We start from the raw sequence: 22,012 nt of genomic DNA on the forward strand, positions 1-22,012 counted from the left end.
TGAACTCATTGCACTGCCTTATTCTAAGGTCACCTTCCAGTTCATCTTACAAGACCCCATTTGTAGTTGCTTAACTTTAATAAACTTCAAGCAGTTGGGATGGATTTTCATGACTTGTATGGGCACAGGGTGATTTATTCAAAGCAGTTTCAGATAAAACAATTCAGCTGCAGCTGAATGAAAGGCCAAGAAAAATACAGTATTGAGACCTTTTCAACATTTTTCTTGAAAGGCTCTAGTACTTGCAGGACTCTGTTTAGAAACGAGAAATTTGTTTTTAAGGGGTTAAAACAGAATTGTTGAAAGTGTCGGATATTAGCAGGAAGAGGGAGAGTTAGATTCCATATTTCAACTACATGTCATCAGAAGTGAACAGGGTACAAAGTTTTTTTTTTTATGTGCTTGTCCCTCTCCCTCAACACATGGTGTGAAGGTGAAAGTAGGTCTCAACCTCAGCCATTTGTGCATTTCCCCCAACAAAGTCTACAACTTCATCACCTAGAGGTTTTCTGCTTGCTCACTTACTTGCATGGCCAGGCAGATGGTGTTCAGCAGGATCAGAACGAACATCAGGTATTCAAAATAGGTGGAGTTGACCACATACCAAACTTTGTACTGGTACTGGTTTTTAGGGATGTATCTCCGCAGGGGCCGGGCTTTCAGGGCATACTCTACACACTGGCGCTGTGGGAGAGGCAGGGGACATTTAAAACTCAAACCCAAAATATCAGGGTGGTCAGCTACCTTCAAATGTAATTAAAAATACAATATGTTTCAAGTTTTTTTCTGAAATGAAAAAGCTTAGTAGAAGAATTTCTGTTAGGTTACAATGTGAATGTGCACATTCTACCTGTTAAAGAGTTCTACATGCAATTACTTTGGCCATTTGCTTTGGCCAGACACTGCTGTTGTGTTCATCTAATCTCAGTGAAACAAATGGTACAGCAAACATTTTTAAGTAATTGTCCCTTGAGCAAATCTTAGAGCAAGATATTTTTTCTACCTGGCTCCTAAAAGATGTCAGCAAAGCCAGCTTACAGATCTATCTTATTGGCAAGCTAAACGTTTTCCTCTCTGCGTGCATCTGCTGCCAAGCTTAACATTTTCCTCTATGTATGCCTTTATCTATTAAAAGCTTATTCTCAATGCATTTTCTACCTTTGTTGACAGCAGGGTGTTGTAAATTACCTGGTTTTTGTCCAGCTCACAGTTCTTGTACTCTTGTTCTCCTTGTTCCTGAAATGTGACGATGACGAAACCAACGAAGATGTTCATCATGAAGAAAGCAATGATGATGATGTAGATAATAAAGAAGATGGAGATCTCAACCCTGTGATTATAGATGGGTCCCACATCCTCCATGTGGGAATCAATGGACCTATACAGCAACCTGAAAGCAAACAGGAGCCAAATGCAGAGAAAATCTGCAACTGCCTTGAGGCCTTATAGGTGATGTTATAAAGTTTAACTTTGTAATTTTCTTCCACTTGTATTGAAATTAATTTGCTCAGAGATGTCAGACTTGCACTGATCTGAGTGCAAAGTTTGCAAAGGAGAAGACCTGGCTCTTACTAATTCTACGTTTGAACCTGTTCAAGGGTGAAATGTCTTCATAGCTGAACAAAATCATGCTCTTCAGTTAACAAAAGACAGGAGAGTCCCAACAGAGTTATTGGGAACTGAGTTCTGTGAGAAAAGGGGATCCCAGGAGTCAACAGTTGTTAATGCTGCTGTTGGCATCACCAGGTGACGCAAGTCAGGGTCAGCCCCCTGCATGTCCATGTCACCCTGAGTGACTCTGTGGGAGTCCCCAGCTCAGGTGGCACAGACAGCAGGGTCTGGACAAACACCCCATGTGTGCCAGTACTGCAGAGGAAGTGTTTCATACTGCCCTGCCTGCTCCACGGGGAGACTGACACCTCAATGCTGGAAAGGACCTGACATGCATTTTGCATTCATTTATACATATAATAATGGTAACAAGTACAGGTATCACTGCTACCAATGAAAATCATCTTCTAAGAACTAGAGACAGTGCATTACACTGTTTACAAGTACAGTAAGAGAAATCCCTGTAGGCCCTGAGGAATTTACAAAGTACATAATACTGCACTGATACTATTGCTATATTTAAAACTCTGGACTTCTTTAAATACCTAGAAAGGGAAAGACTATGCTCTGCCTTTGAATTTTCTCTTTTGAAATGAATGAGGGCATTGCTAGTGTTGCACTGGTCCCAGAAACACTCACTCTGGCCAGCCCTCAAAGGTGGAGACGGTGAAGAGGGCCATCATGGCAGTCAGGACGTTGTCGAAGTCAAACTTGCTGTTCTCCCAGCTTCGGGGCTGTATCATGGGCTGGCTGACCTCCCCATCCTTGTAGGTGATGTAGTACCCTCTGTGGGGGGAGAGGGCACACACAACGTGGCACACCTGCACTGCCAGGCACTGCCAGTGGCCAGGGGCAGGGATTGGAAAAGCTCAGACCCACCTGCATTCTGCTTCTGTCTGCTTGGAGCTGTCAGTGCAGCTGTACAGCTTGCCCTAGGAAAGGAAGAAAGAGGAATGAAGCTTCTGCTTGTACAGTACTTTTATGTCTGTCACCATCATATTTTCTGGAAAAATCCCTTTGCCAGAATTTCTTCTCCTGGGAAGCTGAGAAGCCTCCGAGAAAAATGAAAACAATAATTATCTGATTCACTTCTCCTGTGTTTTGCTGCTTTGGAATGTGGTTTGGATATTGTTTATCAACTGGTCATTGTTTGATTGGTTTCATGTGAATTGTTTTAATTTAATGACCAATCACAGGCTGTGTTGGGACTCTGGAAGAGAGTCACAAGTTTTGATTATCATTCTTTGTAGCCTTCTGGCCGTATCCTTTCTGTGTAGTATAGTATAGTATAGTATAGTATAGTATAGTATAGTATAGTATAATATAGCATAGTATAGAATCCTTCTAAGAACATGGAGACAGATTCTCAATTCCTCCTCTGTCCGGGGCACCTCACAAATACTACAAATGTGTATGTCCTCAACATTTGTCAGGAGGGTGGTGAAAGGCAAGGAGATAAAAGCAGGCATAAAGAAGGGAATGAACAACCCCCATGGTCATCTGGTATGCCCCTTCCTCTGCATGGTGGGAGGTAGAGAGCCTGCAGGGACCAATGCTTTGGAGCAGCCCCCTTCACCTTCCCAGGACCACGTCATGCCAATGTAAAGCTCTCTATGGAAGAACAACATTACTGATAATTTCTTCTGATCACAGATGATGGGCAAGAGTTCTGCATATGCCTGCCTCAGTTTTGGAGAGCTGCTGGCAGCAGAAGCCCAGGTAACACTGACAGTGCCCCAAATGTCTTGCCTGTTACACACAAAAGAACCCATTTTCCCTTCCTCAGGCTTTTTATGCTGTTTTTCTCCCCATCCCTGAGTACAGCCCAATGTAGTCGATGAAGGAATGGGTCCAATGGTTTTACCTTAAACAGCTGAACTCCAATGCAGGCAAACATGAACTGCAGCAAAGTGGTGACAATCACAATGTTCCCGATGGTTCGGATGGCGACAAACACGCACTGCACCACGTGCTGCAAATGGGAGAGAGGAACAAAAGTCACTTGTGGGGTTGTTCTCAAATGTTCTGGCTGAAGGAGAAGCCCAAGAATAAAAATAACAAGAAAAAATTATTTAAGCAGTACCCATTATCCAAGTAATGTCTCAGGAAAGAGGACCAACTTATTTAATTCCTTGCTATGCTTTTAGAAGCAGGCAGAAGAGGGTAGGAAATACCAAAACTCAGCTCTCTGAAACTTCCTGCATAGCTGGGCACCCAGCAGCACATAGGAAGGAGTTTATCTAATACAGAAAGGTTGTGGGCCCATCTGTAACCCTAGAAAACCACATCATTTCACCTCTAGGCTGATGAGGCCATTCAGCTGAAAAGCAGCTTGTCAGAAAAGAAGCTGGCAATCCTGGTGGACACAAAGTTGAATATGAGCCTTCACTACAAAGATGGCAAGTGCTCTCCTGGGCTGCATTAGGCAAGATTTTAACAAGTTGAAGGGGGTGATTCCTCCCCTTTACTCAGCACTGGTAAGACTATGCCTGTTGTACTGGGTCTAGCTCTGGCTCCTCAGTACAAGAGAACTGTGGGCATACTGGAATAAGTCCAGTCCAGCAAAGAGCCACAAAGATGGTTTAAGGGATTGGAGCATCTCTCCCACAAGAAGAGGCTGAGAGAGCTCGGTCTGTTCATCTGAGAGGAGGCTCAGGGGAATCTGATCAATGTAAATTAATGGCTGAAGGAAGGATGCAGAGGAGCCAGAGCCAGACTCTTTTCAGTGGTTCCCACTGACAGGACAAGGGGCACAAATTGAAACAGCGTAGGTTTATCTGAACATTGAGAAGCACTTCTACTGTCAGGGTGACTGAGCATTAGAACAGGTCATCCAGAGAGGTTGTGGAGTTTCTCTCCTTGGAGGTACTCTAAAGCCTGGGCAACCTGCTCTCAGTGGCCTGGCTTGAGCAGGACCCTTCCAACCTCAGCCATACTGGGATTCTCCTGAAGCATTTCTTGAACCACTGCAAAAGCCTGAAATAATCTGAATTTATAGTTCATAGAATGCATTGGGAGTTTTCTAACCTTAAGTCCTTTGGCTCTGTTGATGGCCCTCAGTGGCCTGAGGACCCGCAGAACACGCAGGATCTTCACCACGTTGATGGCACTGGACCTGGAGGAAAGTATTGCAAGGTTTGAGAGATACAGCAACATGGGGAGTGTGCAGCAAGGACAGACCTTTGAAATTCTGCATAGCCTGAGACTGCATAAGGGATTTATTCAACTCTGCCATGGTACTTCAGGGGTCAGGAAACCAATTTCTGATGTTTTCTTCAGAGGTCTGGTTTCTTGTTCTGGATTTCATCATCTCTGCTTTATTAATGGAGGGGGAATGGAACACGGGCAAGGTGTATTTTTAGAGCAGGGAAAAGAGATTCTGTAGATATCTATGATATAGAAATTGTGCCAAGATGTAATCATTACCAAGGCATTTTCAGATAAGGCTCAAAGAAGCACTCCACTGAAATATTTGTAGAAGAGTGAAAAGTCCAGGACACTCTAGCATTAAAGGTAGACTATCCACCTAGAGTTTGATCCTACAGTGTGTCTGGCCCCTGAACCCACAAATCATTTAAGTGTGTACATAAATTTAAGGATGTGAAAACTCCCACTGAATTGACTAGGATGACTTATGTGCTCACTTTTAAGTACTGAACATAACTACTGCAGCAGAGCTCTCTGCCCCTTCCAAGACTAAACCCTGGCTGAGAATCTTCCTCGTGCTCAATGACATCATGTCCTCCTACTGATTTTGGGAACAGTTTTAATGTTAACACACCAAGAGTCTGACTTAGGTCTGTAAGAAAGAAAGGTCAAAACAAGAACTGTGCCATTCTTAAGACTGTGACTGAAAGTCCAATGGACCCAACAAATTGTCCTACTTGACTTAGTGTGCAACTTATGTGAGCTGCTAACCTATGATGGTAACAACTGGGAGCTTGTTTCTCACCAGATGTGAAACTAAAAGGGGAACTTCCTACTCAACACATAGTCAAGTAAATCTATATACTGCTAAGTAAATTAACAGTTGAACTAAAGGAAAATATCATGACAGGACAGACACTACCACTCTGAAGAGTCTTACCAAACTCTTCAAGTGCTTGATGGCCTTCCATTGACTAAGACTCACAGCATCTTAGGAAGTAGGAAAACATTATCTACCTCATTTTCCAGAGGTTATGAAAAGTCTAGGAGGGAACTGTAAGTCACTGAACTGTCCTGAACTGATTCAGTGAAACAAAGGCCTTGGAACAAAGCTAAGTGTCATGATTCCAAATACACCCATTTTTTGTTCTCATTTGCTCTTTCTGAAAGATTTCCCCCCTCCAGGTCACCAGAGTAGAATTTGCCAGTCACTACCTCCTCTCTTGAGGATGAATTTTAATGGCCTTGAACCATCTGAGAAAAACACCTCATGAATACCCCAACAGGCTCATGAGAAAAATCTTACCCAGATAAAACAACAAGCCTGAGCCATCCCTCCCAGCCCAGCCCTACAATCCCCCCCAAACCAGCCAGCTGGAAATAGCTCACTCACTGGATCCCAAAGGAGATGAGAGAAACGCTGACCACCAGCAGGTCCAAGATGTTGAAATAGTTCCTGCAGAAGGAGCCCTTGTGGAGGAAAGCCCCGTAGGCAGTCATCTGCAGGGAGCACACGGAGACACAAACACACTTTGCCATCAGCAGCTGCTCAGGAGCCAAACCCACCTGGCTATGCTCAGAGTGGATAACTGGGGAGGGGGCAGTATTTCTATTGTTGGCAGACAATTTACCCCCAGACCCCAAAGGAAAGAAAAGAGAGTGAAAAAGACAGCAAGATAACTGTGAAAGGCCTAACTAAAGACAGCAAGGAAAAGATGCACTTTAAGTGCACTGGGTACATAACATTTAGAATTAGCAAAGCAGCAGAATGACTGTTTGCAAAAACTACTCTTTGCAATCATATGCTTCTCCCTTTTTCTTCAGTGACAAAGGATACTTGGATTATATAAAGGCCTCTCTAGCAAAATTGAATAGAAAATACAAGATAAAATGGGCTCTTCTGTAATGCTTTTCAGTACTTAGACCAGCTGCAGTGGACAGTTGGCTGCTCTTCCCTTCATGAAGGAAGAACAGAATCCCTCAGGGACAAGATACTTTAGAGCTGAACTGAAACAACAGGAGGAATTACTGCTCTCTTCAGCTTGGTCCTTCTGTTCAGATCAATCCCACATCCCTTTTCCTATTAATTTTTACTCTAGATGTAGTTGCGTTTTCCCTTTAGTTTTCCTTACAAAGCCCAGGTTGTATTCCTTGGAAAAGGGTAATTTCTTTGTAGAGGTAATCATTATCAACATCACTGGGCAGAGGGAGGGAAAATACATATTTTGCAAGGTTGGCTCTGCCCTCCCTGGGTGTGATGGGGTATTGAAAGCCTGCTGGCTTTGAGGAGGATGTCACAGCTCCAGAGCTGGGTTGAGTGACAGAGTTCCCTTACTGACTAATGAGCCTGGCACAGTTAAAGAGGGTGAGCTGATGGGGTAGTTGCACCACCTACCTTAGATTTGGTGAGTGATCTAATGTAGCTGCTTTGAAGAAACCCCATCCCCACAAGTGCTAATGTTCCTTCATGAGGAATTCTCATTCCCATCCAGGAATACAGGCTTCTAAGTTTGGACCTCTGAATCTCATCTAAGTTAGGTGTCTAAAGTAACCTGAGGTAGACACCATGAGACTGAGCTGTAGCCAGACTTGCAGCTGAGAAGTGTGAACTGGAAAGTCAAACTGGAGTTTTCTGGCTCCCACCAGTAGCTCAGGATGGCGTATTGGCTGGAAATTTCCAGCCTGTGACAACTTTATTCAGAGCAAGGTGGAAGGGCACATGGCATATTGAATTATTTTCTTCACCAAACATCCATGACATCAGGGAACTGACTATCAATCAGACAGAAATTAGAGGGGGAGGAAGTATAAACTCTGGTCTTGGCTTAGAATTTATACTTGTAGACACATTCAGTTGGGGAAGGGAGGAGGGGTTCTTGCCATAACAAAGGTGGTAAAGATGCCCTTTACTGGTTAGATTTTGTATGGCAATCTTGAAAGAAAGACACCATTGAAATCAGGAGGGGAAGCTCTGCTGAGTTTAAGTTCAGTACAAACTGTGGTTCTCTCAAGCCTATTTAAGGATTTTGTCATCTCAGAAGAGACTCTCAGGGAGTGTATAATCTGTATCTGCCTCCCACCTGGGGCATAAAACAAGTTACAGCCTTTTAGGATGCCAGTTAAAAATCCTTGGCAGTCACCTTGCCAACATCCACCACAATGCAGGTGTTTTATAAGCAACATGGGGGCAGATGAAGTTTGTTCCTCTGCAGCCTTGAACATCCCATGGCCATTCACTGTTTTGTTTTCACCACCTACATTAACTTTGCTGTTTTGCAAAACAATGTGCTCAGTGAAGGCAGCAGAGAAACATGCACTGAGAAACCAAACTCCTAGTGACTTAAACTTATGGTCCTTGCACTATTCTCCCACTTGGACTTAGAGAATATCCAGGGATGTTGTCATAAATCACTGAAGTTAACAGGAGGACCTTGGGAAGGCCCAGGCTGGGTTAAGTTCTGCTTCCACTGAAGTCATTAGGAGTGTTACCCCTTCCTCTAGAGCAAGCAGAATTAGTAATTGTGAGTCCAAACAGGTAACCTTGAACTATCATGTCATTTTTAAATGTTGCTGTTGGGATATTTTCCTTTTCTTGACAGGCCTTTTGGATCTGCCATGTGATCTGTGCACTTTCAGATTTGTTGCGTAAACACAGATGCAAACAGCCCACAGGCATAATGTGTACATCTCCCTGGAGAACATTATGGCTTTGGAAATTCCAAGTCACATCAAAAAAAGCACGTTTCTCTATAAAAATATGCAGGGGCCACCCTGCTTGCCAGCCTTCCATATAGATACTGTTATTAGGGTCTTGAGCTGAAAATTTGAGCAACTCTAAGGCGCTGCCTGCCAGCACTTAGATTGCTGAGGAAAAAAAAAAAAACCAGCTGCCAAGTGAACCTAGCATTTAGAAAGCCAGAACTTTGCTCAATTACTGTTATTTAAATTATTAGCCTACCAATTTGAGAAAATTAGAGTTAAGAACAAGGCAGCCTATTTTTATTTTCTTTCAAGCTAAACCATTCTCCTGCACGTTCCCCTTGGTATAGAGCACGTTCCTGGGAAATGGGAAGCTGGGTTTTGACGTAGCAATTTTCATTGGCAGCTACTGTCCTTGGTGTCTCAGGGATTTGTACTCTTGGTTCTCTCTCTACACCTAAAAAGTGAGGTTTTGCACTGTGCTCCCTGCCTCCGACTTTGCTGTGCTCGCAGAAGACATCAGCCAGCATTTGGGCTGGTTTCTGCAGAATAGAGACCTTCTTTTTGGGTGTAGTCTGTGTAAGAGGTGTGTGCATTCAGAGTTTCTTGCAGAGCAGAAAAATCCTGTTTTAGAAAGACTGGCCAGGGTGGAGGGAGAAATTTATCAGGGAATGGCCTTTTTCTTGGTCCTCTCTTACATTTCCCAACATTGCATCCTTTCACTGCAATTCTCCTAAAAAGCATTATTTTGCTATAGGCCCTCAATTACTAGTCTGAATAGCAAAATTTCCCAGGAGACTTTTAAAGCAACTACAGAAACTTCAAATGAAAAGAAAAAAAGAAAAACAACCCTTTGTGTAGAGATAATAACGGGGTTAAAAAAGAAAAAAAGAAAAAAGGAGAGCAAAAGAAAGAGAAAGAAAGAGAAAGAAAAGAAGAAAACAAGTGTATTTCTCAGATTGGTTACCTTAAGAATAATTTCTAATGTAAAGATACTAGTGAAGACATAGTCTGCATTGCCTAGGATCTGAAAAATAAGCACAGTTGGGTTAGTGGTACTGAGCGTGACCCAGGAACAAACAGGCGTGTGTGTTAGCAACAGAGACTGGCAGAAAACCAGAAAGCTTGGGAACAAGTAATGGTAGAGAAGATGGGCACTTTACCTTCAGAGCAATTTCAATGGTGAAAATGACAGTAAAAACTATATCAAAATAAAAGAGAATCTGTAAAAACAAAAGGGGATAGGAGTGGGGAGGGTAGGTCAGTGAGTGATCACTCGAGTGGGAAATCACAGTTAAAATCAAATGCATGAGTTCTTGTCACGAGGGAATGAGGACAACTCTATAGGGAATGGCTTTGGAACAACGTCCTGTTGAATGCAGTGAAGGTCTTGGCACAGAGGACAAGAAGCACATTACATGAAATCTTTCCTGAGTTACAATCCCATGAGCGCTATAGAGGCAAAATAACTTTTTGGTTGCTGTAGGATATTTTTTCTTTTTTTTAAATCTCATAAAGAACATTCAAGGGTTTTCCCAAATAGGATTCCAAACTGAGATTACAAAGAATGCCTGGTCTCTCAGTGGAAAACATGAGATTCCTTCTTATTAGCTTCCATTCAGTCTTGTCCTGTGCCTCTCTCAAAGGAAGGAAAGCAAACTGCAAAATCATATTCTAGCTATTTCTTTTCTCTGTCCTGAATTGTTCTGGATTAGGATGAATAACAAAGACCCTGCCAATTGAACAGAATCCCAGCCCTTGTCTTGCAGCCATAATTTGGTCATTTGCTGAAGGTGCCTAACTTAGATCCTGCATCTTTCTATTTGCATCCTGACTAACCAGCCAGCTGAAATGCTCATCATTCCCAGGAACCTGGGCCTGGTGGTGGAGAAACCCCGGGCAGGCACAGCAGACCATAAAAAGTGGTGTCACAGGAGGCAGTGAGAAGTCAAGAAGTGTAAAGGGGCTTTCAAAGTAGCAGCATCAAGGACAGGAATGTCCTTCACTGCCAGTTTGTTGGCATCCCACAGTAAACGGGAGCTTTCTCACTGATTTATGGGGCCAGAATTAAACTCTCTTTGTTTCCAATATATTTTAACATCCCGATCCACTTTAGTGCTATCTGCACTACAAATGTTGAACATCAGAAGTATCATACCCATGTTTACTGTTGTTTTACCATAATCATGTTTTAAACCAGAAGGCCAATATGTGGAAGCTGCAGAAAACTGATAATTTGTGAAATTTAGACCTTTGCTGCTAAAACACTAATAAACATAAAACAGGAAACTGCCTGCTCCCATCCCACAGGGGTTTATTGTGTCTCAGTGCCTGTATCCTCACTCAGATTTATAGGTGGCTAAATTCTTACAGCTTGGTATGCAGAGGGGCAGCTACTGCAAGCTCCAGGGTTATTTCACATTGAACTATTTAAGCACAATCCAAATCTGGGTTGAATTGCAGACACTGCATGTCAAATGGGGGGGATGTATCACTTACTGCTACCATATAACTCAAAATTCTTCAGGTCACCGCTTAATTTTTAATCCCGGATTCTTCTCAAGGCTGTCTTGGGCTCTATCAATTTTTGCAGCTTAGAGAATTAAGAAAGGGCCACTTCAAAGGGACATATCTTGATTTTAACCTATATTAATTTACATAAATTACAACTGGAAATATTCTTTTGCCTTGCTGCTTTGTAAGCCCTGATATTTGATTATTTTATCAATGGAATAATTTTATAATCAATAGGCCAGATTCATGGGTACTCTCTAACTTCTTTGCATGACTCCACCAACATAAAGAAGCTGCAAACTTGATTAAAGTGAGGGACTAAGCTGTACCTGTTGCTGCTTTACCTCACCAGGGGCCTGCAAAGGATCTGGAACACACTGGTGAATGTGGCCCCAAAGGTCAGCTAGCAAAGATGAAATCATGCCTTATGAAAATGGTCACTGCCCCTCCTGTGCAGGCAGACCCATTTATCAGCTGGCATATTTGTTATTATGTTCTAAATATGAACTTGCTCTAGAACATATTAAAATGAATGAGCACCTTGCCAAGGTGCTAACAGGAGAACATGGTGAGCACAGTCTTAGCACTTGCTTGGACTTCAAGGGCTGTTTGGTCAGACTGGGCTGGCACTTCCAAGCACTCTCTGCCTGAGCTCTGTGTGACACAGAAGGACACAGCCTGCCCCAGGAAGGAGCAGAGCCTAATCCTTTCCACCAGCCCTTGCTGGGCTCTCTGTCCCTGTTTTCCTGCTCTGGGATGGTCTGTGTCAGCAGCATCCCCAGTCTGCACAAGCCCTGGAGCACAGGCTCATGCTGAGTGAAGGCAGAGGCAGCTTTGCTTTCAGCTTGATTTCAGCTTGATTTCAGTTTGCTTTCTTCCTTTTCCTCCCAGGCCTCCGTGTGGGCACAGGGCAGGACAGGATCTCACTGTTCTACTGTCACAGTGCCAAGCCAGGCCACATTTTCAACCCAAACATCTTGCCAGTGTCCCCTTGTATGATACATTTTAAACATCTGTACCTGCAAAAATTAAACACAGATTTTCATGCAACACCAGTGGCTTCACATACACAAAACAACACTTTGCCTCAAACCTTCAGCTCTTTAATCCAGGACAACCAGCTCTGCCTCTTTTTCCCCCCTCTCATTTAAATCTCTCTGCTACAGACTCTGTGACAGTTTCTGTGGCATGTCAGGAGCCCATCTGCCAGCTGACATGCTGCAGCACTAATAGATATTGGCATTCAGATATCCCTACATGGTGTGCACCCTCATTTGTGCACAAGTGGGTTATTGATGGCACAGGTTGGATTATTTAGCATCCTCCTTCAGGACAAAATGCAAAGCCACTCTGAGATATGCTCGGGAATAGACTTCCATTAACACCTTCTCTGCATGCACATATGTGTTCAAATGCATGCTCAGGCCAGGATATTTCAGGGAGCATTAAATTAAGGTTTTATTATTAAACAAGGAAAAACCATCCCACTTTTCAATCCTAGCAAATTCTTCAGGCATCGAGGCACCAAAATGCCACTGCAGACCAGAAATCAGAGGTCTTGCATATGTCTGCTGACTCCTCATTTCTGCAACGACTCCTGACTAATGGAAACAACCACTGGCAAAGTTAAAGGAGCACTGAGCATTTCAAAAGGCTAATAAGAATGGTCAGGAAAGAGGGTGAGAATGTATCTCTGTGCTGAATGCTTTCCTCTTCTCTCCCCAGGCAGGTAAGGAGAGAAGCACAGCATATTTTCTGAGCGTTATCTCAAATGTAATGATAGCTTTGCGGCTTGTGTTCCAAAAGTCTGATTCTAACCATGATGACATCAATTTCCCCCCCGAGTGACAGCATCAAACTCAGGAATATTACTCCTGATTTACACCAGTGTAAATGAAATGAAAATCAGGCCCTGGGCTTTTTAGTTTAAAAGACAGCATGTGGCAGCAGAACAAATGTTCCACAGGGAACCTGAAAATCCCTCAAAATTGAATTATCTGTATCCACAATCAATGTTTTTAAAGCTCCTTTCTACTGCTTTAATCCTGGGGAACAATAATTTTGCTTCAGCCTCCTGTTCTTCCTTTCCCTACACACACTTCTGAAGTGAACTAGAGGCCAGAATTCTGCACTGACTCATGTTTCCTGCAAAAAAACCTAATGATTTCACACACAGCCTACAAAAGGCAGAAATCATGGAGGACAGGCACTCCCAAGCCTCTGATGCAGCCTCTTCAGCCTTTCCTGGCTTCAAATCATGATCAGCTTGTCCCACACTTGCAATACCCAGTGAGGGAAGGAGGATGTGGAGCATACTTGGTTCCTAAAGGAGAGGTGTCTCACGGGGTCCTCAGCTGCCAGGGAGATGCTGCTGAGCAAGATGAAGAACAGGATCAGGTTGGTGAAAATGTTATCGTTAACGATGCGATGGCAGTGCACACGAAACCTGCGAGAGAGAGCAGAGGCACAACATTATCTCTCAAAGAACAGCAAGACCTGGAAACATTTCCCCCCTTCTCTTCTGCCAGCAGGACTGGAGGATTGCCCTGCAGAGCATCTTCCCTCTGCCCCAGTACAGGGACAATGTGTGCAGGGCAATGCTGGCTCTCCACCCAGGACTCACACTCCATGTGTTTGAATGGAGAGCAATCACTCCCTCCTGACAGAGCTTTTTGTGATTTCCATGGGGTCTGAAACCTGCCAGCCCAGAATGATATCCCTTGCTTTCATTTATGGAACCATTCATTTATGGAACCATATGATTCATTCAGGAGGAAGGCAGCAGAAACAGGTTTTAGGGTGCCAATGTCTTTCTGAGCTGGGACTGGAGCATCCCTTAACAGCAGCTGGAAGGGATCCACCTTGCTAACAGAGTACAGGCCTGGCCAAATGGATATAGGGAAGCAAATGATGAGAGACATCATGCCATGCAGGTTGTATGCTAAACATAGACCCACTTGGTGCTCTTAGTAGGAAACTAGAAGGTAAAGAAGGAGCAGTCTCCCATCAAACTTGCTTACTGGAGACCGTTACACCACTTTCCATATGTTGGTAGCAGGATGTGAGGAGTTAAACCCCATAATAGCTCTGTGCATAATTCTACAGGCACTTCATTAATCTATTTAGCTCTACTCTTGGCTGTTAGAGATCCAAGTCCCTATTACAGCAATTTTACAGATGACTGCAGAGGTTAATTTAGTTCTACAAATGACAGGGGGTGGGTGGCACAGCTAGCATTACAGTCCATGAGCCCCAGCCATCCTCAGTCCCTCCCTGTTACACATACCCAAGGAGGAGTGGCACAAGCTCAGCTGGGACAAAAATGGCTCTGAATTCAGTGGTGCAGGAACAGCCCTGCCTTCCTCTGGGCTGTGTTTGAAGGCTGAGTCCTTAGGAGGGACACTGGAATACGTGGTGCTGCACAGAGCATTGGGCAGTGAGCTCACTGCTGTGCCCTTGCAAAGAGAAACTCACCTGTCTCCTAACAGCCCTCCACCCACAGGTACTGCACATCTCTTCTGGAAAGGAAGGTGTGACAACATGAGGCTGCATTGCAGGAGCCCAGGGGTGAAGTGTGAGAGGAGGACTGTGCTCCCTAGGCTCCTCTCAGGGCTATGGATTCTCCTTTCCCTCTCATTTCTTCTTTTTTGCTCATTCTTGATGTGCAGCAATGAGCAGAGACACATGAGCTCCCTGCTAGGAGTGGATTTTGGGCAGCCTTTAGGACAAGAAGCTTCTACCTCCCACTTGATTGATTGCATGATGGCTCTCCTGCAGTTTGGACCTGGCTGTCAGGAAGTTCCAATTACTGACTTGCCTCTGTGTCCCTTATTTCTGAAGCTTTCATGATTTGTGTCCTCAATCATCCTTGCACGTGCCATGAACTCCCATTGAATACTTCCACTGTACTCCCTACAGTTGTGCTTTCACAGGATTGATTTCATGCCTTAAAGGAGAGGTGGGTCAGAGGAAGCCTCTGCTATGAACTGCTGAAAGGGAGCTCTGCACCTCATCACTTTTGGGGCCCAATGTGAAAGGGGTACCAGCTCTTCACCTCCTTCTTCTGGCTAACCAGTCTCTCAAGTACCTGTTGTTAGGACTGAAGATGAAAAAAGCACTGGCATCAGGCATGGGCACAGCCTTTTCCTTGAGGTGCAGCTCAGACATCGGGCGAGGTCGAGGGCCAACAGGCATCTCAGGTTCTTCCTCATCTTCCTCTGCTGCAAACAAAGAAGCATTTTTGTATTTTATTGCAAAACACATCCCATTCCAAAGTGCTGAGGCATTTGTCTCTGTCATAACTAGACCTAAAAACCATTAAAATAGGATGCTGAAGCCTTGAGTTTCCTTGCCCTTCCTTCCTTTGAGGCAGTGCCCTTTACCCAGTGCTCACCCTGGCAGACACTGGTCTTGTCTCTCTGTAAAACCATTAGTGCTGGTAAACCTACAACATTCTCACAACAATCTCCTAGATGCCTCACAGTTCCTTCTGCAAAAAAAAAAAACAAAAAAAAAAACCAAAAAAAACCCAAAAAAAAAAAAACCAAACAGAAAGGTTTGTTTCCTATGGCTTTTCTAAGGTTTGTCTTCCAATGGGTCATTTGAATCTTTCTTGCTGAGGTCTAGACCCATTATTTGTTTTCTTATTTTCCATGGACACAGAAAATGAAAAATTCCTCTTGCAGAAAGCTTTTGCATACTTGAGGGCCACTGTTGTGCCTCTGGGAGAATATCTGGTTCCTAGAGCAAAACAGCAGCACCCTTTCCTGAGGTACTGGGTTCCCCAGCTCTCTGATCACTCCTGCTATTTGCTTCCACACTGTCTGCAGAATTAACCTACAACTGAGGTTTTACTGCTTCAGATGAAAGCTAGATTACTTCTTATATCTTGTGATATTATCTTCCTGTTAAATGTCCTTCATGGAGACTTTTCATTATACTTTGGCATTAATTTGCCATCAGTGTCAGATATGCATAAAGCACAGATTATTTACCACAGAGCAACAATCTGGCCTGTCACTCCCCCTCTGCATTTCTGCTGCTGGCTATTCCCAAAAGTGGCGCTTAGACCTCATCCTTACTGAAGGGCATATTTTTTTTTCTTTTGACCATTCCTCCAGCTTACCAAGATTGTTTTTCTTCTGTTTGTGAGCATCTCCATGGAGCTGCTGCTACATCTGGAGCTGTGTCTGGATGAGCACATGTATGCCCCAGAACAAACAGTGAGCACATAGACTTACACTGATCAGAAAGTCTTAAAATTGTCCCCTTTTATAATTTAGTGGAGGGGAAGGTCAGAAAGATGGCAATGAGGCTGAGACTCTTGAACCTGTGTTATCTCCAGGGAGATCAGTGAGCACCCTCAAGATAGAAAATGCAGACATGAAGGCTAAGTGGTACCTGAAAGAAAAGCTTCTGCCTTTGAGGATTTCTTCTACCTGCTGAAGGCAGATGTTGTTTTGTAAATGACATGATAGGATTTTGCTGTTTTAAAGATCCCAATCCTCTCACTTAATCAGGAAGACAGGAAAAAAATCTTTAAGAAAGGAGCCTGACATGTTAGATACAACTGATTCATCTTCCAGGCAGTGCAAAGGAGGATACTCTAATTAAAAGGTTCATCTTGAGTCCATAAAGGGAGATAAGCTCCAGGAATGGTATTCCTTTAGGGTGAGATACTGTACTTGATCTGGTTACAGGACACATCAGAAAGAACAGATGAATCAGCACAGATCCTGATCTAGATATCAGAGAGAGGAGAAAAGTGCCCTTTTTGAAGGCATGCCATTATTACATGTAAATGGGATTCTTTCTTTACACTTCCAGTACCAAGAGTTCAGCTCAAATTCACTTGATAGATCTTTGCATAAATGTTTGAGCTGGTACATAGAGTTTGTACTTTTTAAGTCAGTCTATTTTTTAACAGCTCAATTTTATGTGTAATATACTTCAGAATACTCTTTCTACAGTCTTTATCAGTTAAAGAAACATCTTTCAGAAGTACTTTTTTACACAGGACTTGTAAAATAGGTGTTAAGATTAATGTGCAGGTTTATGTAATATAACCATACCTTGCACGTGCACCTTTTATCTGTGGGCTTCAGAGGAGGCTGACAAAGAGTGAGGTAAGCAAATTCTTTTTCTTCTTGAACAGGCCAGAAAACCAATGCCTGGGATCATGTGGGATATTTGAAACTCATACTTAAGAAGAGTATTCTGGGTCCCTGCTCTGCGCCTTCAGTGTGAGATCATTCTTCTTTTATTACTCAGAGGAATGCTTAAAATACACTTTGAAATGGGCATGGAGCAATGACTCTGGAAAACAGACCCTCAGCAGAGGGATCAGCCCCATGAAGACCATAAAGAACATTGTTCCTCTCCTCTTTTTCTCCTGTCTGCCATACAGCAAGAAATATAATGACTCTGGGAACCAAATACTTTCAGACTGAAAAATACATTCAGTTCCTCAGCCATAGATAGAGAGCAATGTTCCACTTTTCACTTGGAGTCTAGGGCACAGAAGAAAGGAAACATTGAGGGCCAAATTCACAAAGAATAACATGATTACAGCCTCATCCCAGGTCACTGCCCATGCTATCTACCTCCACATAGGAGCAGCACAACTGCTCATATTTGTAGAAGCAAATGTTCTTTGGCTGTGGAGACAAGCACAAACAGGCTACAGGGCAGCATCAGTGAGAAATTCGATGATGGGGAATATTTTTTTTTGCTGTACAAAGACCAGACCTCTCGTATAAGGACATTATTTTGCTTCAAGCTCCCATGAATCATCCCAAGCTTTTACCTTCATCTGACGTTCCGAATTCTTTGTCTATTTCTGTACTAGACTGCAAGGCTAGCTCCCTGTCTTCCTGTAATAAACATATCATCATAATAATCCTTCTAGTGTACACAAATCTCTGGGAGAACTAGTCTGTCCTTCCTAAAAAGAGACCAGGTGACCTGAGGAGCTGCAACCATTCTGGGGCTGAGGAGCAGCACTGTGCAGCAAGCAGAGTCAGGAGAGGTTATTGAGAGAACTGCTTTAAGGAGAAGAAACAAATCAGAGATTGAGCAAGGCAGGTTAGGAAAGGCCCTGTGTGAGGAAAAACAAATGAAGTGAGCAGTTCAAATGGTTTCTGAACACTGAATCTTCAGTCTTCACAAAGAATTGGTAAACAATTCAGGGAACAGGCCTGTTTAGAAATGGCATTGATGCCATACCATGGCAAGTGAGCAAGATGGTGTCCCTTTGCATTTCTAATAGGGGACAGAAGAAAACCTGATAATCCATTCACATTTTAGGTTGTGTTGAAAAGTATGCTAAGAGAGGGATTGGTACCCTGAGGCAGGTATTAAAAGTGTTTTCACTTCATTTTCTGCACTCAAATTCTATGCATGGCAAAAAAAAAAAAAAAAAAAAAAAAAAAAAAAAAGAGATGTAGTGTTTTGTTATATTTTTCATTTATAAGCTACTCTTCCTAAGCTGTCTACAGAAAGTAAATAAACCCCAATTCTATTAGCAGTAGACTTAGAATTGACATTCAGATGACTGTTATTTCACTTGAAAAAAATGCAATTTTCTGCAAATCCAAGCCAGCTGAGAAACAGAAACAAAACTGTATCAAGCTGTTTTAATTTGTGTTTCTTACAAAAGACTCCCACAAACCCTGTAGCGACTGGGGATGTGTGTCCAGTAAGTGCCTGGGCCTACAGAGGTGATGGAAAGATTAAATCCAGAGTGACCTGCCTCAGGCAGTGCTAAAATAGCATTGCACAAAGTTAGAACCACACTCTACTCCTGATAAATTTGCTATAAATATGGAAGAATACAAGTACAGCATATGTGAGGACTTCTTGTACTGAAAATCAAATACAATGAACAGTTTTCCATTTTGCTTGTCTGAAGCTCTTGTCCATCTACTCAAAATGTACTTTTTTACCCTATCAAATCAACCTATTATCAGACATTTATTTATTAGGAATCATGGAATGGAAGAGAAAGTGTCTTATAGCCTATTATAGCCTGTTACATAATCACAGAAACACAGAAGAGGAGAGCAGGGAAGGATCACAAAAGGCCCTCTGGTTCATGCCTCTGCCAAGCCAGGTTCAATTAATTATTATATCTAAGCCTTTTCTGGGAGACGTTTTTCTGACCTGTCCTTAACAACATTCAGTGGTGCTGGGCTTCCACAACCATCTCTGTGAGCTTTTACAGCCTCACCATTAGAAGATTCTCTCTGCTGTGAATCCTATTAAATCTGTTGCTTCATAATGGAGATAATTCTCCTCCTATCTGTAGAAGGTTTTTATGCATTTGAAGATGTTTCCCCTGCCTTTCCTTAGTCAAATGAACAAATTTTACCCAATCTTAGTTCTTGCTACCTGCTAGCATTGTTTTCACCATTCTCTTCTATTCAGCCCCACTTCTCTTAACCCAAAAAGAGATATTCCAGATTCCAGAGGTCTTATCAAAGGTGAACACAATAAAACTATTGCTTTGCTCTGATTAGCTTCCATTGACCAGTTAAAACCAACCTATTACTGGACAAAAGGCTCATTCATTCTCTGTGTTGTAAATCTCACTACTTGCTTGCCTTTTCAAAGACAGCAAACTGTTGCTGACATCTGTTGAGCTTGTGGTCATAAGATTCAGATCCTTTTCTCAAGGACTGTTACCTAACTAGCTGTCACCTAAGATCCTTTATTTGTGAATTGTTTATTCCTGTCTATGCGTAGAGCCTGGCACTTTCAATTTTATTTAGACCATTTATCCAGAACCTCAGGAGCTCTTTGAATTCTAATGCTGCCCTCCAGCACGCTTCTTGTCCTTCCTAGCTTCATGTCATCTACAAATGTAATAAGCATATTGCCTCTTCCATCATTCAGGTCATTAACAATGAACTGAGCTGAACTCCAGACAGGCTTTGGGTTGTACAAACTCACTTGGGCTATCACTACCCTCCCCATAAAGGGCCTGATCATTTCTCTAACCATCATCTAGACAATATTTTTCTAGTCAGTTTAGGAGAACACTGTAAGAGATGATCAGAAGCCTTAGCTAAGTTAAAGAATGTGACATCTAATTCTTTTCTCTTGTCTACAAGTGTTTTCAGGACCTTTCAGAAGAAAATAAAGGTGGCTTGATGTCGTTTGCTCTTGGCAAATTGTGTTGGCTGCTGATCATCTCCTTATGTTGTGGTCATATAGTTTAACCCTTTGTTCCAGCACTTTTCCAAGAATGGAAGTTGAACTGACTAGCTCCAATCCTGTCCCCCATTCAGGGTCTGTTGAACAATGCCTAAAGTTCTGAGATTTCTTCAACCAATCTTTCAAGTGTCTGAGAATGACGTTAATTAGGCCCACCTGACTTGAAAACCAGCCTAACTAATGCTACAGCTTGTTTCTTGCACTTCTAGGCTGAGATTTTATGCCTTTAGAGTTATGCTGTGTCACATTGTGCTTTTTGATTAGAAAACAGAGCAAAAAGGAATTCAGCACTTTCCCTTTCATGACTGTTGTGAGACTTCCCTGACCACCACTAAGTACTGATAAAGCACACTGAAACCAGTGTCATATGTATATTTTCAAGCAGGTTTTTATATGATTTGATTCTCTGTAAAACTCTGTATTTTCCAATAAAGAGCTTTACAGGGAACCAAATCAGATATGACTGATCAGTATAGGGACTTCAAAGGGCCAAGTGCACACCTGTGCAAACACATGCAAGGACACCATCCTGTCCCATCATGAAAGCATTTCCAGCAGACCTGCTACCACAATTTGGCTTTGTGTACATTAGCAACTGGAGCTTTGTTGAGTGAGGGGTACAAGGAAGCAGATGTGTACCTGGTGCTTCTGTTGTGGGATAAGGGCTCTTTTCTTCATTCTCATTGGGCTGATAATCATCCACGTTGATCTGACAGAAATGGAAGGAGAAGCATCAAAGCCTTTATCAGACAAGGCAGACAGTTTTTATTCCCTGAGAAACTCAAGCTGCTCATGCCATCACTGCACAGAGGGTGCTGGCTGCCAGCAGACCTTACCTTGGTAGCAGGTGGGGACTCTCCATCAGCAGTGATTGATTTCAGCTCAATTTTCTCCTCCTTTGTCTCTTCCTCCACAGCTGTTTTCTCCATCTCCTGTTTCTTTTCGGGACTAGCAGTCCTAGCAATTTTACAAGATAAAAACCAAAGAGTTACAAAGCTGCTTCCCTTTCAGGAACTTCATGTAGTACAGCACACACCATGAGAACAATCAGCTGGCTGGCATCTCCATTCTGAGTTCAGCTTCCATACCAGTGGCTCCACCTTGTCCTCATCTGCAGGCAAAGGCAGGGTTCTGATCTATTTTTATAGGGTGTCCCTTATTTTGTTGCTTTCCCAATGGCATGTGTTTGTGTGTGTGTTTGTGAAAATGCATATTTTGGGTCTGTCACCTGAGATCCCTTTGCTCACCCAATGATAAAGGCATGGACCATTTTCAACCCATATCTTGTGAGCTTCCAACTGGATTGTCTACTAAAGTTTTGCCCCTCACTGCACCCTTAGAGAGAGGGAAATCTGCTGAGCTGCATGCAGGATGAAGCAGAAAGAGCTGCACAGGAGATGCCCTCCAAGCAGCCTGGAAGACAGTGAATAGGAATAACCAGGAAGGAGAGGCTTCCCTGCTGTTGGCAGCTGGGAATGACAGAGAAGCTCCTCATCCAGCTTGTGCCCCTTAAGTGTCTGCAGAAACACTAAAAGAAACTGGCAAGAGAAGAACAGCATGTGGCATCAAAAGAAAAAGAAGCTGCTAAATCTCATCTTGGGAATGACAGAAAATATGCCTCGTGGCCCAAAGCAATCAGAAGATAGTAGGGAGATTCAAATGGGATTGACACCATTTCACACTCATTCTCTGCTGATGCTCTGAAAGCTCATCAGTAACCCAGACTTCCTTTCTTCTGCTCACACCACTGCAACTGGGGGGAACTCCTAGCTCACATTTTCTCATCTTACACTTGGAGATCCTTTGCATAAAAATTTATATATACATA

At 43.0% G+C, this 22,012-nt stretch overlaps 1 protein-coding gene across 1 annotated transcript in view; it reads right to left on the reverse strand.

The window, feature by feature from the left end:
- Positions 1–22,012, reverse strand: part of CACNA1C (calcium voltage-gated channel subunit alpha1 C) — a 458,875-nt gene that overhangs the window by 76,057 nt on the left and 360,806 nt on the right. Inside the window, exons 17-28 of the mRNA XM_059848110.1 lie at positions 21,021–21,141; positions 20,824–20,893; positions 15,059–15,191; positions 13,288–13,417; positions 9,621–9,680; positions 6,152–6,258; positions 4,639–4,726; positions 3,476–3,583; positions 2,491–2,543; positions 2,251–2,397; positions 1,189–1,390; positions 526–684 (exon numbers count right to left, since the gene is read on the reverse strand). Of these exons, the coding sequence (XP_059704093.1) occupies positions 526–684; positions 1,189–1,390; positions 2,251–2,397; positions 2,491–2,543; positions 3,476–3,583; positions 4,639–4,726; positions 6,152–6,258; positions 9,621–9,680; positions 13,288–13,417; positions 15,059–15,191; positions 20,824–20,893; positions 21,021–21,141 (1,378 nt within the window). The remainder of the gene's footprint in view (positions 1–525; positions 685–1,188; positions 1,391–2,250; positions 2,398–2,490; positions 2,544–3,475; positions 3,584–4,638; positions 4,727–6,151; positions 6,259–9,620; positions 9,681–13,287; positions 13,418–15,058; positions 15,192–20,823; positions 20,894–21,020; positions 21,142–22,012) is intronic.

The sequence above is a fragment of the Haemorhous mexicanus genome, chromosome 5, assembly GCF_027477595.1.
Source record: "Haemorhous mexicanus isolate bHaeMex1 chromosome 5, bHaeMex1.pri, whole genome shotgun sequence".
In the NCBI taxonomy this organism is placed as follows: Eukaryota; Metazoa; Chordata; class Aves; order Passeriformes; family Fringillidae; genus Haemorhous; species Haemorhous mexicanus.